This window comes from Limulus polyphemus, unplaced genomic scaffold (genome assembly GCF_000517525.1).
Source record: "Limulus polyphemus unplaced genomic scaffold, Limulus_polyphemus-2.1.2 Scaffold4673, whole genome shotgun sequence".
NCBI classification, from domain to species: domain Eukaryota; kingdom Metazoa; phylum Arthropoda; class Merostomata; order Xiphosura; family Limulidae; genus Limulus; species Limulus polyphemus.
In genome coordinates, this window is record NW_013670283.1 from 24,294 (window position 1) to 42,346 (window position 18,053).

The window sequence follows — 18,053 nt, forward strand, 5'->3', positions numbered from 1 at the left end:
TCCAGGGGCAACTGGAATACTCCTTGCTCACTTGGGTGGGATTGAGAATGAATGTTCATAATTCCAAACCAGATGACTTCTGTTCCTTTAACTGAGTATGGCATACACAATCCCACCATTCCAAGCCTGGGATGTTGCCTTTTGGACTTCTTCAGGTGGAAGAGAAAGTTTGTCCACTTCAGTGTTGCATACCTTCTTGTTGTGATTCCGGAGGTGTGAAATGCATCACTCTAAGGCTACAGGTTGGGATCCAATCAAAAATATATATAACATTGCAGTCCAATAGCCCTAGCAACCAACATGGGATATAAGTACCACAACCCCTTAATTCCAACCCTCGAGTTGTAGAACCTCAATTATCTGGTTGGGGCTGGCCTATACTGACAGTTACTCATATTCTATTCCACCTTTGATATAGGAACTGAGTTCCTGGTGAAAAGCATACCTGTTCTGGATGTAGTGTGATTCCCCCATTCTTGTACCATCTTTATCTTGGTACACTTCTATTCCATACAGATGCTTTCTGTATGGTTCATGCCTGCACCGGCTCCTCCACCGACTCAATGTGGGATTCTAGCTATAGTGTCAGCGGAGGTAAGTATGTTTTGGAAGTTATCATTTTCCTAAACTGAAAATGTATTTCCAATAATACTTACCTCTGCTGACACTTTCCCACCCTACCTCTCTACTAAAAGCTGGCTTATATATCAAAAAGTGATTACATTATCTGAACGAGGTGTTTATATACAGTACCTAGATAGAGGACACAATGAAGTTGGTGGAAGAATTTGTAAATTAGAATTTACCAAGGGCATTCAAGTGGAGTATAAAAGACTATAACAAGTATTTTAAATGCTTAGATGAGCAAAGGGTAGAAACCCTGGAGATCGAGAAATAGCTATAGTGTCAGTGGAGGTAAGTATTATTGGAAATACATTTTCAGTTTAGGAAGATGTTAACTTTCACATAGAAGGTCTGCTATTCTTACCTTTAGCCTTTGCTTCCAGGCCCAGTTGACTGAGATGTGTTTGACATTGAATTACATTGCAGAATTCAATGATTGGCTGATCACACCATGACTTGTTACCATCCCCCTCTTGTGATGTTTCTTTAATTAGTTGTAAGAAGTTGGATAATCCTAACTGGAAATACTGTCTTCTCTTTAATGAACACTTTTCAGATCATTCCTCTATTCACATTTTTATGGATGGTTCAAAAGTGGAGGGCTCTGTGGGATCTGCCATGGCTCTGTGGTTGCTTGATGGATCTCCTGAGTTGTATGCTATTTCACTTGCTCTGGATCATGTAGAAGCTAAGCAATATATTCAGTGTACTGTCTTTAGTTACTTGCTTAGTTTATTGATGGCTTTGGAATCATGCCAGTTCTCACCCACTTGTCTTGGATATTCAGAAACAGTTGGCCCATTTCTCTTTATAATCTACATCTACTCAGTTTTTCTGGATTCCTGCACATGTCATGAGATTTTAATGAGTTAAATTCAAAATTGAATTAAACCACTTTTCTGTAAATGTATTTTAGGGTTTTATATTATCTAAGTTTTATTCCTTTATTTTTAAAAGAAAAATCTGAAACAGCAATTAAAACTGCAGTTTTTGTTATCACATGATCCACTGTGGTTAAAATTCTCAAGTTTAAGTGGTCTTACATAAGAAACTATGAGTAGCTAATATAGACTGTCAGTAGAGATGGTCAAAGTACAGTTCCAGCTGTCTCTCATTAGCTGGGAGGAAAACTTCCAAGAATTTCTCCTAGTGTGAAACAACATTCTAATATTTCTAAGTTTAAGGTCAGCCATGCTCACTTGCAAAGTCAAAGGTGTGACACTTTGAAGTTGAATGGCATGTTTATAACCAATAGAAAGAGTAGATTTTGCACTATTCAGTTATATCCTGAAGAAATCTCTACCTATGTATGGATCTGTAATATGAAATAGAAAATAATCTTAGTCCATTGTTCTCTTGAGGGGTATGTAATGTTTGGCAAGTGTTTCTCACCTTATATGTATTAGTTTGCTAAACAGTTACATTGCATTTAGGTTTTACATTTTTATCTTAATTAATTGTGTATTTATTTGTGTTTTAAAATGCATATTTGAAATGTTTATGATTTTGATACATTTAACTTGTAGTAGTTTGGCTTACCAAAATGTCTAATCAAGATGGTGTCATTTGCGTGTGCGAGATAATGAATAAAAGACAAACAATTGGAAAGGAAAATTAAAAATAAACCACAAGTGAAAAGATAAAGACTTGAAATTATGAATATGACAAAAAGAAATATTTAAACTATTCTTCAAAAATTTAAAAGGTATGTACTTACTTTCATTTCTTAACTTTAAACATTTTATTTACATTGATGATGATATGTACAATTAGTAATATGTACGTTGATGATGATATCTGGAGTTAATGATATAACAGAGAAAATGGAAAACAAAATATAAACGTTTACCTTAAAAAACTTTTGATATTTTAAGAGGTTCTAGAAATTATGCAAATGAAATGTAAAAACTGAGAGATAACAAATAGTATTTTTATACTCAAAATGAAAATCACCCTGCAGGTGAAACATTCAGAGTCTGAGTGCAAATAACTACATTAAATAATGAATGTTTTATTATAAATAGTAAAAAAATCTAAATTAAATATTTTATTTTTCTAAAAATACATAATCTTAGGACTGTTCAAGTCAAATTTAAAACTATTTCATCAACTAGTTTCATTTTTATAAAGCACTTTGACGAAAGTCACATACCTATATGCAATGTAAGTAGATCGTAGTCAAAGCTTTTTATATGGACTTCAGACCTGTCACCAAAGCAAGGCTTCATGCCACTTGGCAGTTATTTTTTTGTGTGCAACCTCAAAACAACCTTTTTTCAGATAAAGTCTTTTGTATTTGTCTGTCTGTCTCTTTTACGCAGGAACCAGAGGGAGAAAATTTTCCTGATAAGGCTCAACATTGGCCACAGTTTCCTTACACATCAGTTTCTTTTACAAGAAACTGATTGCAATTTGTGTCTATTGTGACACTGAAATCAGAACTGCCCAAATTTTCATTTTGTGTCTTTGCTATGACCACCAGCAATGGAATCATTTTTAATGTTTTATCTTTTGGTTTGTTTGTCTTTGACATTGGACAATGTCATTGAAGATGTAATACTCTCCAGATTGATTGTGTTTTTAGATTTTTTTTTATGCTATTTAACATTTTTGGTCTTGTTTTACAATGGGGACATTTTATTTTCTAATTTTTGTTTTTTTGGTTTAACTAACCAGTGTTCCTGTCATTGGTTCCACAAGTAGCACAAAACGTACCTTAATTTTCATACAATCTGTAGGGTGCCAAGAGCAGTGTGTACCCTTCTGAAATAAATGCCTTATTCATCAGTGTCTTTAAACCCATTCCTTATATAAGGCTTTTTTGGTCCAGTCAGTTTCAATCAAATCCAGTCGTCAAATCTTTCTGGTTCTGTATCCTGCTAGTAGTGTGTACCCTTCTGAAACAATTGCCTTATTTCTCAGTGTCTTTAAACACAGTCTTTATGTAAGGCTGGTCTCCTACAATGAATTTCAATCAAATCCAGTCTTCAAATCTTTCTGGTCCTGTATCCTGATATTAGTGTGCACAAGTACACCCTTATTGTAGTTTATATTATTTTCTTCTTGTACTGTAACTTGTAGATTTATAACTGTTTTGATATCATTTTTTGCACTCACTGGTTACCACCTTTTTTTTCAGTGTGAGTATTCTTGCCTATAGTATTTGAAAGGAAAGGTTATCCAATTTGAATTTTACATTTTTTAGAGTTAAAATGAATTTAAAATAGATACTGTTGAAGTACTTTCCCACTCTCTTCCCCACATCCAAGCTATATGTGGTTTTCATTACAACTACAACTTTCAAAACGTCTGAATTAAGCCAGTAAGGCAGAGCTTTTGTAAGGTCTCTTGACACTTATATAATAAAGCACATGGAAGATGGCAGAGTAGAGGGTTATGGGTAAGTGATGTATGCACTGAAATTTGTAAATAATGTTTAGAATTTTGAGTCATATATATTTGTTAACAGCATGAGAACAAACTCAATAAGGGAAGGCCCACAATATTTCAGAGTTAAGTACCTAGTTGAAATTCATTTTAATTCTAAAAATATAAAATTTAATACCTTGAAAATAGACAAGGATCACTCTTACATGTCTTCAGTTATGTAATGTGTAAGACAAAAGAACTAATGAAATAACAACACATGGCTACAAGTTCAAAGGTCACAGCTTTTCTTACATTGAAGTACTTGAACTCTATCTAATGTATTTTTCCTAATGTTTGATGAATTTTGATTTTCTATCAAAGTGAACGTTATGCAGGTAAACTGATCGTATATAATTAGTTATTATGAGAGATAGTTATTTTAATATTTGTTTTCAATATATGCTTTTTTTTACCAAAATTAGGCTCCAGAAAAATGGTTACAAGAGATGCATGGGAAGAAAAATCCTGTAAGTATAAATTGTTCTGTTTTAACTTTTTTGTAATAATACAGGTGAACTGTGCACGATCTAGTGATTAGCATGTCCAAGGATTCATAACTTGTAGCCCATTGCTGCAAAATGTATTCCATAACTTTGGATCATGGGTATGATATAAGAATGATTGTCAATATCCCACTATTGGATCAGATATGAGTAGCCCAATAATGGGAAGTGAGCACTGTTGACCAGCTGCCTTACCCCCTATACTATCAGTCGCCATTAAACAGAAATGGCTTTGTGTAGATAATTTTTTATAGGTTTCTGCAGAATTCTAAAACAAAATAAGTAATGAAATTTTTTTTTAAAATTAATTATGTTGTAGGGATGCCAATGCCAAAAAGTACAGAAACAAGGTAGAGATGAATACATAAAACCATACAAAAAATCACAATATAAGTAGCCAGATCTTTCCAAGAATAACATTTTTTCTACAACTAAATGTTGAACTTCTGTCAAATGCATGGATTCAGATTTGAATAAAAGCATTTAAACTGAATAATGCTATACAGTCTTATAGTGGTTGATAACCATAAGCTTGTAAGATTGATTCAGTACTTACTAGCTACTTGTATAGGGATTTTTGTATGTTTTTGTGTATTCATCCCTACCTATTACTTAATTTTTGCAAAAATTGTGTTTATTACTTGTTTCCCTTTTTTTTTTTAAACAATTACATTTAAGTAGGTTGATAATTGAACATTTGTTTTATTTTTATAATTCAATGGTAATATATATTGTTAATATCATATCAGTTTTGTCAGTTTCTCGGATTACATAGGGGGGGGGGCAATGAAGCTGGAATGGTTCCTTCAGGATGGTAGATGTACCCTGGTGCACTGTACTGAAGTTAAAGGATATTTACAGAACCCTCATCTTCCAACTTCACCCCAACTCACTGCATGTGCGTACAATCAACTCCACCACATGCTAGAGTCTTGTCAATTAAAAGGGATGACATCATATAGATTCCAGGCCATCAAGTGTGATACCATGCATATGCACAAAGCTTCCAGACTCAGCCCCACTGAAATTTCGAAGAAAAGTAGACCACTATATAATGTATTGTTTTGATAATTAAGAAACTTGTGTTTTTAAACTTAGACATCAATAAAATGTATACAGATCTCCTTGATACCTTGAATATTAGTTTAGATTATTCTTTATTTATATATTTATTTATTTTCACTGAAATTGTTTTGACAGATACCATGTTTGTGCTATGAAAAGTCACAAACAGTCAATGCATTAGAAAAAATGTTGCTGCCATCTAGTGACCAGATATGAAACTGTTGTTTATGAAATATGGAAATGATATATGCTTATAAACTGAACTCAGTGCTAATTAACAGTTTTCTTTGTTATTATTTCCGCACAAAAAATATGTGTGGAAGAAGAACAGAATAATATAACTGTTAACCCTATTGACATGGGTATCCTTTACTGTGCATGACACAAGGTTTTAGTGACTTACATTCAAAATTTTATTAAACTACTTTTTGTTTGTGTTATACCAATTAATATAGCATAAAATCTTAGAAAGTAATCCATATTTTAATAATATATATGTTTTAAGTAGAACGTGAATTGTGTTTCCTTGATCCAGTTTTAGTTGAAATGAAGCTTACAGTATTTGAATGATAATGGACAACCTACTAGCAGACAGTCTGGATTATTAACAAGGTATTCAGATGATAATGGACAACCTATTAGCAGACAGTCTGGGTTATTAACAAGGTATTTAGATGATAATTGACAACCTATTAGCAGACAGTCTGGGTCATTAACAAGGTATTTAGATGATAATTGACAACCTATTAGCAGACAGTCTGGGTTATTAACAAGGTATTCAGATGATAATGGACAACCTATCAGCAGACAGTCTGGGTTATTAACAAGGTATTTAGATGATAATTGACAACCTACTAGCCAAAAATTTGGGTTATAACCTAGATATTTTAATAATAATGTACAACATGCTAGCAGAAAATCTTGGTTATTAACTTGAATATTAGAATGAATTTGTGAGTACCAAATATCTTACTTTTGTGGGCCTGGCCTGGTGGTTAGAGTGCTCAACATTTAACCGAAAGGCTGTAATTTTGAATTTTCGTCACCAAACATGTCTGTCCTATATAAATGCCGTCTGGGTTGGCCACCTAGGTGTAAAAATTCTTGGCTTACAAAATTTCCAGCAGACCCCAAAGTAGTTGGGATTAAAGTCGTTATGAAGAAGAAATATTTTGTTTTTGTAATTTACATATAAAATGGCATTTCATTATGCTACTATATTATAACCATGTTTCTTGTTTTCCAGGAGGTATAATGTTTGATTTTACTTTGATTTCGTCACTGCTGAAAGAGATGAAATTGATGAAACCTTGAGTCTATTCCATATGGTTTTTAAAATTAGTTTTTTTTAATGTCATAATCCTTTCAGAACCAGCTACAGAAAATGAAACAAATTCTATTAAGATGCAAGTTTTAATTTTGTGGTGGATATCCAATTTGTGATCATTGAAATTTTCAAAGCTGGGGTTTCTGTAGTTTTGTAAGAAAATAGGTATGGTTATTTAGCAGCAGTACAATTTTTGAACCAAGACCTGCCAAACATAATCAAATCTAAAGCATACACAGTTTTTCACTTTGATTTTGTGTTAATCACCTATTGTAAATGCTAGAATGCACTGGTTTTATGTCGGCTAGCCCCAGTTAATTCGAGCTCTGTTTGTATATGACTAGACATGTTACAATCACTAATTTTTACTTAGCATTCTTTGTAGGCCTGGCATGGCTAGGTGGTTAAGGCGCTTCACTCGCAATCTGCGGGTCGTGGGTTTGAATCCTCGTCACACCAAACATGCTCGCCCTTTCAGCCATGGGGGCATTATAATGTGATGGTCAATCCCACTATTCATTGGTAAAAAAGTAGCCCAAGAGTTGGTGGTGGGTGGTGATGACACTGCTAAATTAGGGATGGCTAGTGCAGATAGCCCTCGTTAAGCTTTGCACAAAATTCAAAACAAACAAACAAACATACATTCTTTGTAGCCTGACATGACTGATCTTATCTGCTAGTGATCAAGTATTAGGCTGTAAGATCTGAGCTGTATGGATTTATTCATGTTTTCTATTAGAGCAGGTTAATATTGGTTGCTGATCATGATTTACTGGAGTTTTTAAACATCAGAATTTGATTAGGGAAGAAAAAAAGCTATTTTGAAGTGTTGAGCACTAATACAAATTCCATTGGCTGTAATAGCTTCAAATTATATTTTCAGTCGGCTATAACGGATCCAGTTTAGATTTTCAGTCGGCTATAACGGATCCAGTTTAGATTTTCAGTCGGCTATAACGGATCCAGTTTAGATTTTCAGTCGGCTATAACGGATCCAGTTTAGATTTTCAGTCGGCTATAACGGCTCCAGTTTAGATTTTCAGTCGGTTATAACGGATCCAGTTTAGATTTTCAGTCGGCTATAACGGATTCAGTTTAGATTTTCAGTCGGCTATAACGGCTCCAGTTTAGATTTTCGGTCGGCTATAACGGCTCCAGTTTAGATTTTCGGTCGGCTATAACAGCTCCAGTTTAGATTTTCGGTCGGCTATAATGGCTCCAGTTTAGATTTTCGGTCGGCTATAACGGCTCCAGTTTAGATTTTCAGTCGGCTATAACGGCTCCAGTTTAGATTTTCAGTCGGCTATAATGGCTCCAGTTTAGATTTTCAGTCGGCTATAATGGCTTCAGTTTAGATTAATTTATTAGTTAATATTTCTCAGTTTGTTTGTATATTTGTGAACCTCTTAAGGTATTGACTAGGGCAGTGGTTCCCAGACTTTTGGTAATCATGGACCAGTAAAACATTTTTGGGGACTAACATTTCAAATAAAATATCTGTTGTTTACATTAGAAGTATAAGACGATATTTACCAAAAAATACAATTTATTTTGAAAACAAAAAAGAAAAGGTAGATTTAGGCGACTTTTAGTCATCAAATATTGAAATAAACATAAATAAGTGTCAGTCCTTTCAAAAACCAAGACACGCTGCAAACCGGTAGAAATTAAGTCGAGTACCGGTCTGTGGACTGGCGTTTGGGAAACACTGGACTAAGGTACCTGATCTTATTAATTAATCAAATTATTTTGGAAAGTATAACTTAATGTAGGGTGAGTGTTAAACTACTAATTCAGTAGATTCATTACCAGCATACTTATTTTTTTTATGGTATCATTAACTTCATAATCCTTATTGTTTTAAGAATATCACTATTTCAGCATTCTTACTATCTGATAGAGTCACAACTTTAAAAGCCTATGTGTTGATACTGTGGTAACTTAAAAATCCTTGTCTTGATAGTTTTATAAATTTCAAAATCTTCGTTTTCTTTGTATTCAAAGAACTTAACTTTGTCACTGTCATAATGGTGTTATAATTTCCACAATCTCTGTTTTGGTGTAAAATAGCATGACTCTACTCATTTATATTGTTACAACAGCAGAAGTCATGCGATGCTGGGAGCATGCGCGCTGGAATTTCTAGAAGGATCGTGACTTATTGGGCAACCTCACAAATGTCCCAGCATTTGCTAGATGCCCTCTTTTTTAGTATATAAGCCAGTGATATGTAGATAGATTGTTGATAGAGATAACTGAGTAAGCAAGCAGTAGGCACTGTAAGTAAAGTGTGTGAATCGCTGTGAATTATAGCGTGTGTTTATAAAAGTAGTTAAGCTAAGGTGAGTGTGGAAATTCAGTGTATTGTAAAGTTGTGTCGAGAAAGAATAAACTAGTTTTAATTAATGAAGGACTCATATCGTTGAAGTTCCTCGGAAAGAATTTATACAGGAAATTAACAAACGACCAGATATGTAACAATATCTTATATATCTTATGTTTGGTAGTTACAGAAGTGTGAAACTTTCAGTGTCAACTTTTATATAAATAATAATGATAGTTTTTTTCTCCTTGAAGCATTGGCTACAAATGCCTAATTATGCTGTACTTGTGGACACCAGGGACAGGATGACACCTCAAATGACTTATATTCCTGAAGAAAATATTGAAATTGTTAAAAATACTAGGGTAAGACACACAGTTGAGCTTTTTCTAACATAAATCATTTGTATTGCGGAGACTTATTGTATCTGTGAATGTACTTCTCCTCGCCATCTTTTATATTAATATAACTTTTTATCTTTTGTTAACACCTTTTTATTAAACTCAATGTTATCTGTCATTTTGATAAGTAACACAATGGTTTAGTCAGCAGAGGGTTATGTTTGTTTTTGTACCAAGATTTGAGCTTAAATAATCAAAGACAACAAGGTGAAATAAAAATAATAAAAAGTATTAGCTCTGGAGTTCACAGCAAAAAAAAGTATTCCTTTGTGAATATCGAGGTAAGGCAGATTGTAACTCCCTACTCTATACTATAGAATAATTAAATAGGAACAACCTTTATGAAACTGTTGCCTTTATAGATGATGGGCACTTGATATTGAATTAGTTATCCTTACATAATTGGAAAACTAGAAAATGCATAAAGTATTTTATGCCATTTTGACCTGATAAATCTTTGGACTTTGCTTGCTAATCTTTCATGTCAGAAAGCTGTTCATTGAAACTTGTACTATGAGCTAAATAGTTCAAATGTTAAACCTACAAACTTGTGTTGTGCTGTTTTTATTCCACAGGGTTCTAGTTAACTCGAATTCCCGGGTCTCTAATGCACGAGAATTTGTTGGGATGCATGAGATTTGATGCCCCTGGGTACTGGTTACACATTGCAAGATGCCCCGTATGCAAGGCAAGCACTAGTACTTTGTACCATAACAAACTAAACAGAATACAGTTTGCATGCAGCTTTCCACAATCAACTTTTAACACAAAATAAAGCCAAGTGAAAGTACCACAGGATTAACTCTTTCACCTTGGGTAGGTCAAAGTGTGCATGTCACAACCTTTCACAGAGTTACATTCAAAATTTAATTAAGCTACTTTATTATCAATGTATATGAATAAACTTGGTATCAGAATGTAGATAATAAATCAAAGTTTAGTATTTTTGAAGTTTCAATTTGATAAGGAAATATTTTGAAAAATTCTCAATCTCCTCTGATGTGAGAACTGTGACATTTGTTATCTATGTTCTCTATCTTCTCTATTTCTTTTTATCACCCCTGTGAGAAGTACGAAAGTTAATGTAAATTATCATTATAATGTTTTCATCATTCAGGCAAAGCATAATATACATAGCATTCAATCTTATTTAATTACAGAGCAATAAAATGGAAAATCAGACCCCTCTTGCCACACCCATCTGTGACATCCTCTCTTTCAGAACTTGCCAATAGTTCTCTCTAACATTTAAGACTATATTTTTTATAACCAATAGAAAGACAATGATTTTCTGTATTAAATAATGAATTATATCACGTTGTTTTCTGTACTGAGGTTTGTCTATTTTCCTTGCAATTATAACTATTCACACGGGAAACACATCGATGAGCTTAGCTGAATTTTTAATGGCTTTTGTTAGTATTCAGTGTTCTTTGTTGCATTATTTAAAAATTATTTAATGCAGTAGTACAAATAGTATTAAAAAAGTAGGGTTAGTTTCATCAACAGTCGAGAGCAAAAGAAAAAAGACCCAGGTAAGTACTTTATTTCTTGTTTTTCATATTTTTATTGTAAAAGTAACTAAAATGTAAAAATTGAAAAACTTTTTAGGTTAGCTAAAATAAAATAAATAATAATGTTAATAATAATTTTTATGAGGTATGCTCACATGTAGACCGTGAGTTATGTAAATCGATACCGTAATGTAAGCTGTACGTTCAGCACATGATTTGCCATTTATATGGTGCAAATAATAGTTAGACACAGTTCAAAGAGCAATAAAACAATAAAATTTAAGTATAAATAGATGTATACTGTTACAAGCTTTAAGCTACTTAGGATGAAAAATTGTGGATTTCTGTTATAATTTGCAGTCATTCCAGAAAGAAAATAGGGAAAATTTTTAATTATTTCCTAATTTTATAGGGTAAAGAAAATAACAGATAAATATAAAGTTTTTCTGAAAAAAAAACCATCTGATGTTTATTTAGGTGTTATGCAAATGATATTTGAAAATTTTCAAATGAAGAAAAGCATTTTTTAATCTTATCATGAAAATTACTTTGCACACACAAAAGAAAACAACATGTTGTGTGAATTGTAAATAATGTTTTTTATTGGATATTAACATGTCCTTTTCCACCTGCAGAAGGTAAACATATAGTTTATGTTGTAAATAATTTTTTAATTGCTTTTTTATGAGTTTATTAAATTCTACCAATAGAACCCTGAAAAATCTCACTGGGACTCTTGAAAAAAAAAAAGTTGAGAGTCTGCAATCCGGGACCCTTCACTGTGGAACCTTAGTGAGAACCCTGTGATGGAGGAAATATTACATTATAGTTTTCATTCACCAGAAAAAGATGTGCAAAAACTTGGGTATAAAAACATTGAAATCCAAAAATTGGGATTTTGATGAGCAATATTGGATAAAACTATGATAACTAGAAGCTTGTGGTAGATCTCTCCTTTTTTGCTTGCATGGTCTGTTCCACCTCCTCTGCCATTTCTCTTCTGCTGTGGTTCTTCTGTTGTTAGAACAATTTGGTCCTTTTTTTTCCCTCCTATGTCAAGTCCATCTCCCTTCTACCTTTCTCCAAGATCTTCATTTTACCCCTTCTTTTCATTCAGTGGAATTTTGTGGTGTCCTCGATTCCCTGGTGTTGTTGATGTCAGCTGATTTCAGTCAATCTTCCCTCACATCTTCAATTTTTCCAATTGTTTCAACCTGAACCCACTAATTCTGTACCTTGTCCTAACTCTTCTCCTATTATTGGTCTTATGTTCTGTATACCATCCATCCTCCACTTCTCATCCCACTTTCATCTAACACCTTACTTGCTGGCCTAGTTGCCAATTGCCTGGTCCCAGCTGGTTTCCTTTCACCTCCCATCTGATCCTGCATACCTTTTATGTCTGACGGAGGGTGATTTTGGAACTATGGGAGAATTAACCCATCATGGGGGATCCTCCTCTGAATATTCTCTTTTGTTATTCTGTTCTCCCCTTAAAGATAGGGGAATGGCATCCAAGTACTTCCCTCTATTGTTTCATCATCATCATCATACAATATCAGATTTGTGAATTTCTCTCTTTGTTGGTCATTTCAACTCAGTCTGTAGTTGACCAAGATCTATGTTTTGGATGCTTTTATACCCAACCCAGTCACTTAATTCTCATGCATTTTTTCCTATTCATCCACCTGGATCACATTTCCAGTTTTGTGCTTTTCTGTTCGGTATAGCTTTGGTCCCAAGTACCACAGTACCTGACATATTTATCATTATTGATCTCCCATTTACCACTCTTAAACTGCGCTTACTTTCTTTTTTCCTTGGTCAGTCCTTCTTTTTCTAACATTCCGTAACATAGTTTGATGGTCACACTTTTCTCTCATACATTTTCTTAATATATCATTTCACTATGCTCCAGGCCGTTTATTGTTTGTCCTGCTCTCCCTACTATAGGGGTTCCAGTCTTTGTCATTTTCATTCCATAGGTCCCCTTCTATTCCTGGGTTCTCTTTCCTTCCACCCTTCAGAATGGTTCTACCTGATCATCCATTCATTCCATTCCTCTGTGAGGTGTACGAACATAAGCTCTTTAGTGTCTCTTCTCATCAGATTCATCAACACCCACGTGCTCTAGCTTTTTCTTCTCTTTTTAACCAACTTTTGATGCTTTTCTCTAGGCTAGCACCTGGCTGTCTTGTCTCCTTAGGAATTTTAGACTTTCCACTCATAGTCATCCTTCAATCCACTTTTATTTTTAAACTGGTAAGTGTTCATACTCTTTCTTACACATTTCTTATTTACTATAGGAACTCTTTAGGCACTAGGTTGCTAGGATTGTCTCCTAGGTTATACTTACCTGAAATTCTGCATCGAGCCTGGATAACAGAAAGTGCTCATGTCATTCACTCTACCTCTACAAGTGCCCACTGTGAGCTGGGTTGTTCTGCAAGACCTCTTGAGTTTTCCTCATGGTATTACTATATCTATCTATATTACATGTTTGATCCAGACCACACTCATTCCAAGGGCTATCCTGATAAAAGGTAGTGCTGAAGTAGTGTTTCTGCCCACTTCTATGGCTAGCACTTGCCGGCTTTTAAGTATAGGGTTTTCCAGTCACTTGTTGTACTGTTTATAGTAAAAGATCTTTCCATACAGAGAGACCAGTGAGGATCCAGGCACAATCTCTGGATCTCACCTGTGTGAATTCTCCCCCTCCCCCCCTCATTGAGTGGAACATGGGAGACCCTTGCCACTTACTAGCACCCAGTTGCTGGAGTGGTAGATAGATTATGGAAAATCCTCACTGCTGGAGCTATAACAAGGTCCCTGTGTGGTGGGGTTGGGGTGACAGTGTGGGTCACTCCACGTATCTAACTATCACAATCTACAAGTGGACTAATGGTACCTCTAATACTGATCCGTCGACACACCCTACTCTTGCAGCTGGCATGAGTGGTTGTGTATATAACATGGTACCCTCCTCCTGCAGCTGGCATGGGGCCCATAGAGACTGATAGTAGAGTTGATATGAATAAACCATATGTACCAGTGATGTATCATTCACATATCCTACTCTCACAGCTGGCAAGGGGCCCATTATGACTGATGGTGGAGTAGAGGTTTTTTTTATAAGTATCCATACAGTACCCTCCTGCAGCTGGCACAGGGCCTGTAGAGACTGATAGTAGAGTTGATATGAATAAACCATATGTACCAGTGATGTATCATTCACATATCCTACTCTCACAGCTGGCAAGGGGCCCATTATGACTGATGGTGGAGTAGAGGTTTATATAAGTATCCATACAGTACCCTCCCGCAGCTGGCACAGGGCCTGTAGAGACTGATAGTAGAGTTGATATGAATAAACCATATGTACCAGTGATGTATCATTCACATATCCTGCTCTCACAGCTGGCAAGGGGCCCATTATGACTGATGGTGGAGTAGAGGTTTATATAAGTATCCATACAGTACCCTCCCGCAGCTGGCACAGGGCCTGTAGAGACTAACGGTAGAGGAGGTGAGCATGGATACTTATCACAAGTATCCTTCTCCTATAGCTGGTTTTGACTGATGAGTCTGATGGTAGAGGAGGTGAGTACACAAGGTGTGGTCTGAAGAACCTCAAACTCACTGCAAATACTTGGTCTGACAGCTTGTGTGTGAGTTCTTGGATGGCCATGTACCTATTCCGCCTATCCTTTTGACACACATTTGGCTTTTCTGCCTCTTCTATTCTCCTACACAGGCAAAGAGTATAACCCTTGATGAGACGAGACGTGTTCTCCCATGGGTGTGCCCCTTTGGAGCCCATGCTATAGTTTGTCACACCCCATGGGCTTTATTTGGACATTTCCTCTTGGGAGTTCATCTAGGTAATTTTTGCACTGGTCCATCCACCATCTCAACATAGGATTCTGTCTGTCTGTGTGAAGAGGTGAATACTCGTTTCCTTACCTGAAAATGTATTTCTGATAGATATTCACCTGTTCCCACCTATCCTCCATACTTTTCTGGTGTATATTTATTCATTGTCTCATCATAGAATGAGGATACAAATGCGAATATACAGGGAGTCATTGCACATGGAGGTGTCTTGCATTCCTATCGGTGGAGGGTTCTGCTACATGATGATGTCATCATGACGTGGTGCACATTCACGTGTTTTCATGTGAGATTAGAGCTATTTTAAACATCACTTGAATTCCCTAAATATTGTTACATCCAACATTTTCATTTTAAACAAAAGATTGCATTATTTAAAGAAGAAAATATAAGATTGTAAATAATTGAGAAAATGTAACATAAAGTAACATAAAGAAGTGCCTTAGTGATTCCATAATACTGGAAATAATGTTACAAAACATTGGAAATTTTTTGACAACACACCTCATATCGCAACCAGTACTGGTAACTACCTAGTGGGTTCTGGTCCAATGGGAGCTCGGCTTGTTGACTTCTTATCACTAGGGTTCCTTCATCCATGATCAGCGAGTTTTTCCCAGTTTTGTTGAAAGGATTCATGATCCCCTTCTTTTTTTTCCACTTCCATGTCTCTTTTCCCCATTTCCTTCTCGGAATCCCGTGACCAGTCAGCCTTTGTTGGAAGCAGTTCGGGAATTGCTATCTCAGCAGTCATTGAACCTGTTCTACATCCTTGACCAGGTTTTTATTCCTGACTTTTGTTGTTTCCATGAATAACAAGGACTGGAGGCCTGTCATAGATATATCTCACCTCAACAGCTTCGTTCATCTGCCCCAGTTTACCATTGGGTCTTTTCTTACCTGGAGGTAGACATTTTCTCCAAGTTTGTGGATAACCAAAATGGATCTCACCAAGGTTTATCTACTTATACCTATATCTCCTCAGTCCTGCCCTTATCTTCAGTTTGTCCATCTCAGAGTGGTTAATCAATCTTGTGCACTACCAATCAGATTTGCTTCAGCCTGTTATGGTTTCTGTTGAGTAGTCCGAACATTTGCTTGACATCTTCATGCTCTGTGGTTGAGTTTCTCTCTTACATGGATGACTGCCTTCTTATGGCTCATTCCGAACCCAAGTTGGTAAGCTATACTCTGCAGCTCACTTTAGTGGCTGCTCGAGTGGGCTGGTTAATCAAACTGGATAAGTCCTTCCTCAGACCTACTCAGTATCTTGTACTTTTGGGGGTCTATTTTGATACTCATATCATTCTATGAACTGGTTAGTTTGCCACGCCCTCTCAGTTTCATCACTTACTGCTCGCAAGATTCTATTGCTTTTGGGGATGTGGTCTTCAATGACATCAGTGGCCCTTCTCATTCGTGCCCATATGAGATCCCTTCATTGAGCTCTTCCCGATCTATAGAACCTTGTGCGGGATCTTCTTTATCTTTCCAGTACCCTTCCTCTTATCAGGCAAGAAAATCTGCTTTGGAAATTGGACGAGATGTGCCATTTCCTCTCCCGTATCCAGTTCTACATCCTTTCATAGCTGCATCCGTGCTGGGCCGGGGTGCATGGGCAAACTACCAGGAAGCTTTGGGTCGTTGATATGTGGACTAAGGTGCTTACAATATCAACTTTCTTGAACCTCTCACTGTTCTTGAGGCATTGAATCACTTCCTTCTTCTCACCAAACATTCTCTGGTGATGGTTCTTTCCAACAATTCTATGGGGGTGGCACTTGGTCGAGAGAAATATGTTTTCGGACGTGGTATCTCTTATACTGGGCCCACGTGCAAAACATTCATCTCATTGCATGTCATGTGCCAAGAGCTTTTATTCATCTTGCAGATCATCTTTTTTGCTCCAACTGGATGTATCTGACAAAGTGGTCCTTAGATCCCCTTGTTTTCAGATGGCTTTGCACGTGGATGCATTAGCTATTATCCTTAATTCACAAGTTTCCTCTTTTGGTTGCGGGTTCTTCATACTCAGGCTGTGGCAGGTGATGTCTTCAGCCATTATTGGTCCTACTAATATCCTTATGATTATTCTCCTATCTGATTACTTCTGTGGATGATGTCTCACCTACATTCGACTCCTTGTCAGGTCCTTATGATTGTTCCTTATTAGCCAGCTCAGCCATGGTTTCCCCTGTTACAACATCTGCTATTCTCCCTAACTTTTTCTTCAACCTCGGTTGCAAGTCTTCCATTCCAACCTTCACAGCTGGTTTTTCTATGATTCTTGACAAGGAATTCCAGTTTCTCCTGTTGATTCATTTTTTTTTAGTTGATTCCTTACATCCTTCTTCCATGGAAGTATATTGGTGCAAGTGGAAGGTGTTATGCAGTTTGGCTACAACCCTGGGATTCCTGAGGACCACCTACTGTGGCTCTGGTGGCAGATTTTTTCACTTGGTTTTTTTGACCAGGGGTCCTCAGTCTCCTCACTTTTGGGTTATCAAGTGGCTTTATCCCATACATTTCATTTTTTCTGATACTATAGCATTTTTACTTCACCTGTCCTTAACATGCTCCTGTGTTCCTTCCGGTTGTGTTGCCCTCCCAGATGACCTACCTGTCGGATTGGGATGTTAATGTAATATTCCATTCCCTCAAATTACCTCTGTTTGAATCACTTTCCTTGTGTTTCACTTTTCCCATCAAACCTATTTCCTTATTCTCTTTGCCTGTGGACATTGACTTTGACTTTCAGTACACCTTATTGCCCTACCTATCTTCTCCTTTATTCAGATCGTTCCTTCCTCCCAAAGACCTCTGTGGCTCAGAGGGTAGCTCCTCCCTTTCACCTATTTCCCTTCCTTCCATTTCTCATCTAATACTATAGAAGGAGTATGTTCCTTCATCAGGTACTCTGAGTACTTCCAACAGTATAGAAGGAGTATGTTCCTTCATCAGGTACTCTGAGTACTT

At 36.1% G+C, this 18,053-nt stretch overlaps 1 protein-coding gene across 1 annotated transcript in view; it reads left to right on the forward strand.

Annotated features, from left to right (window-relative positions):
• LOC106471518 (clp protease adapter protein ClpF, chloroplastic-like) overlaps positions 1–18,053 on the forward strand; it is a gene marked incomplete at its 5' end in the record, with an annotated part of 38,067 nt that overhangs the window by 16,248 nt on the left and 3,766 nt on the right. Inside the window, 2 exons of the mRNA XM_013932117.2 lie at positions 4,476–4,520; positions 9,526–9,636. Coding sequence (XP_013787571.2) covers positions 4,476–4,520; positions 9,526–9,636 — 156 coding nt within the window. The remainder of the gene's footprint in view (positions 1–4,475; positions 4,521–9,525; positions 9,637–18,053) is intronic.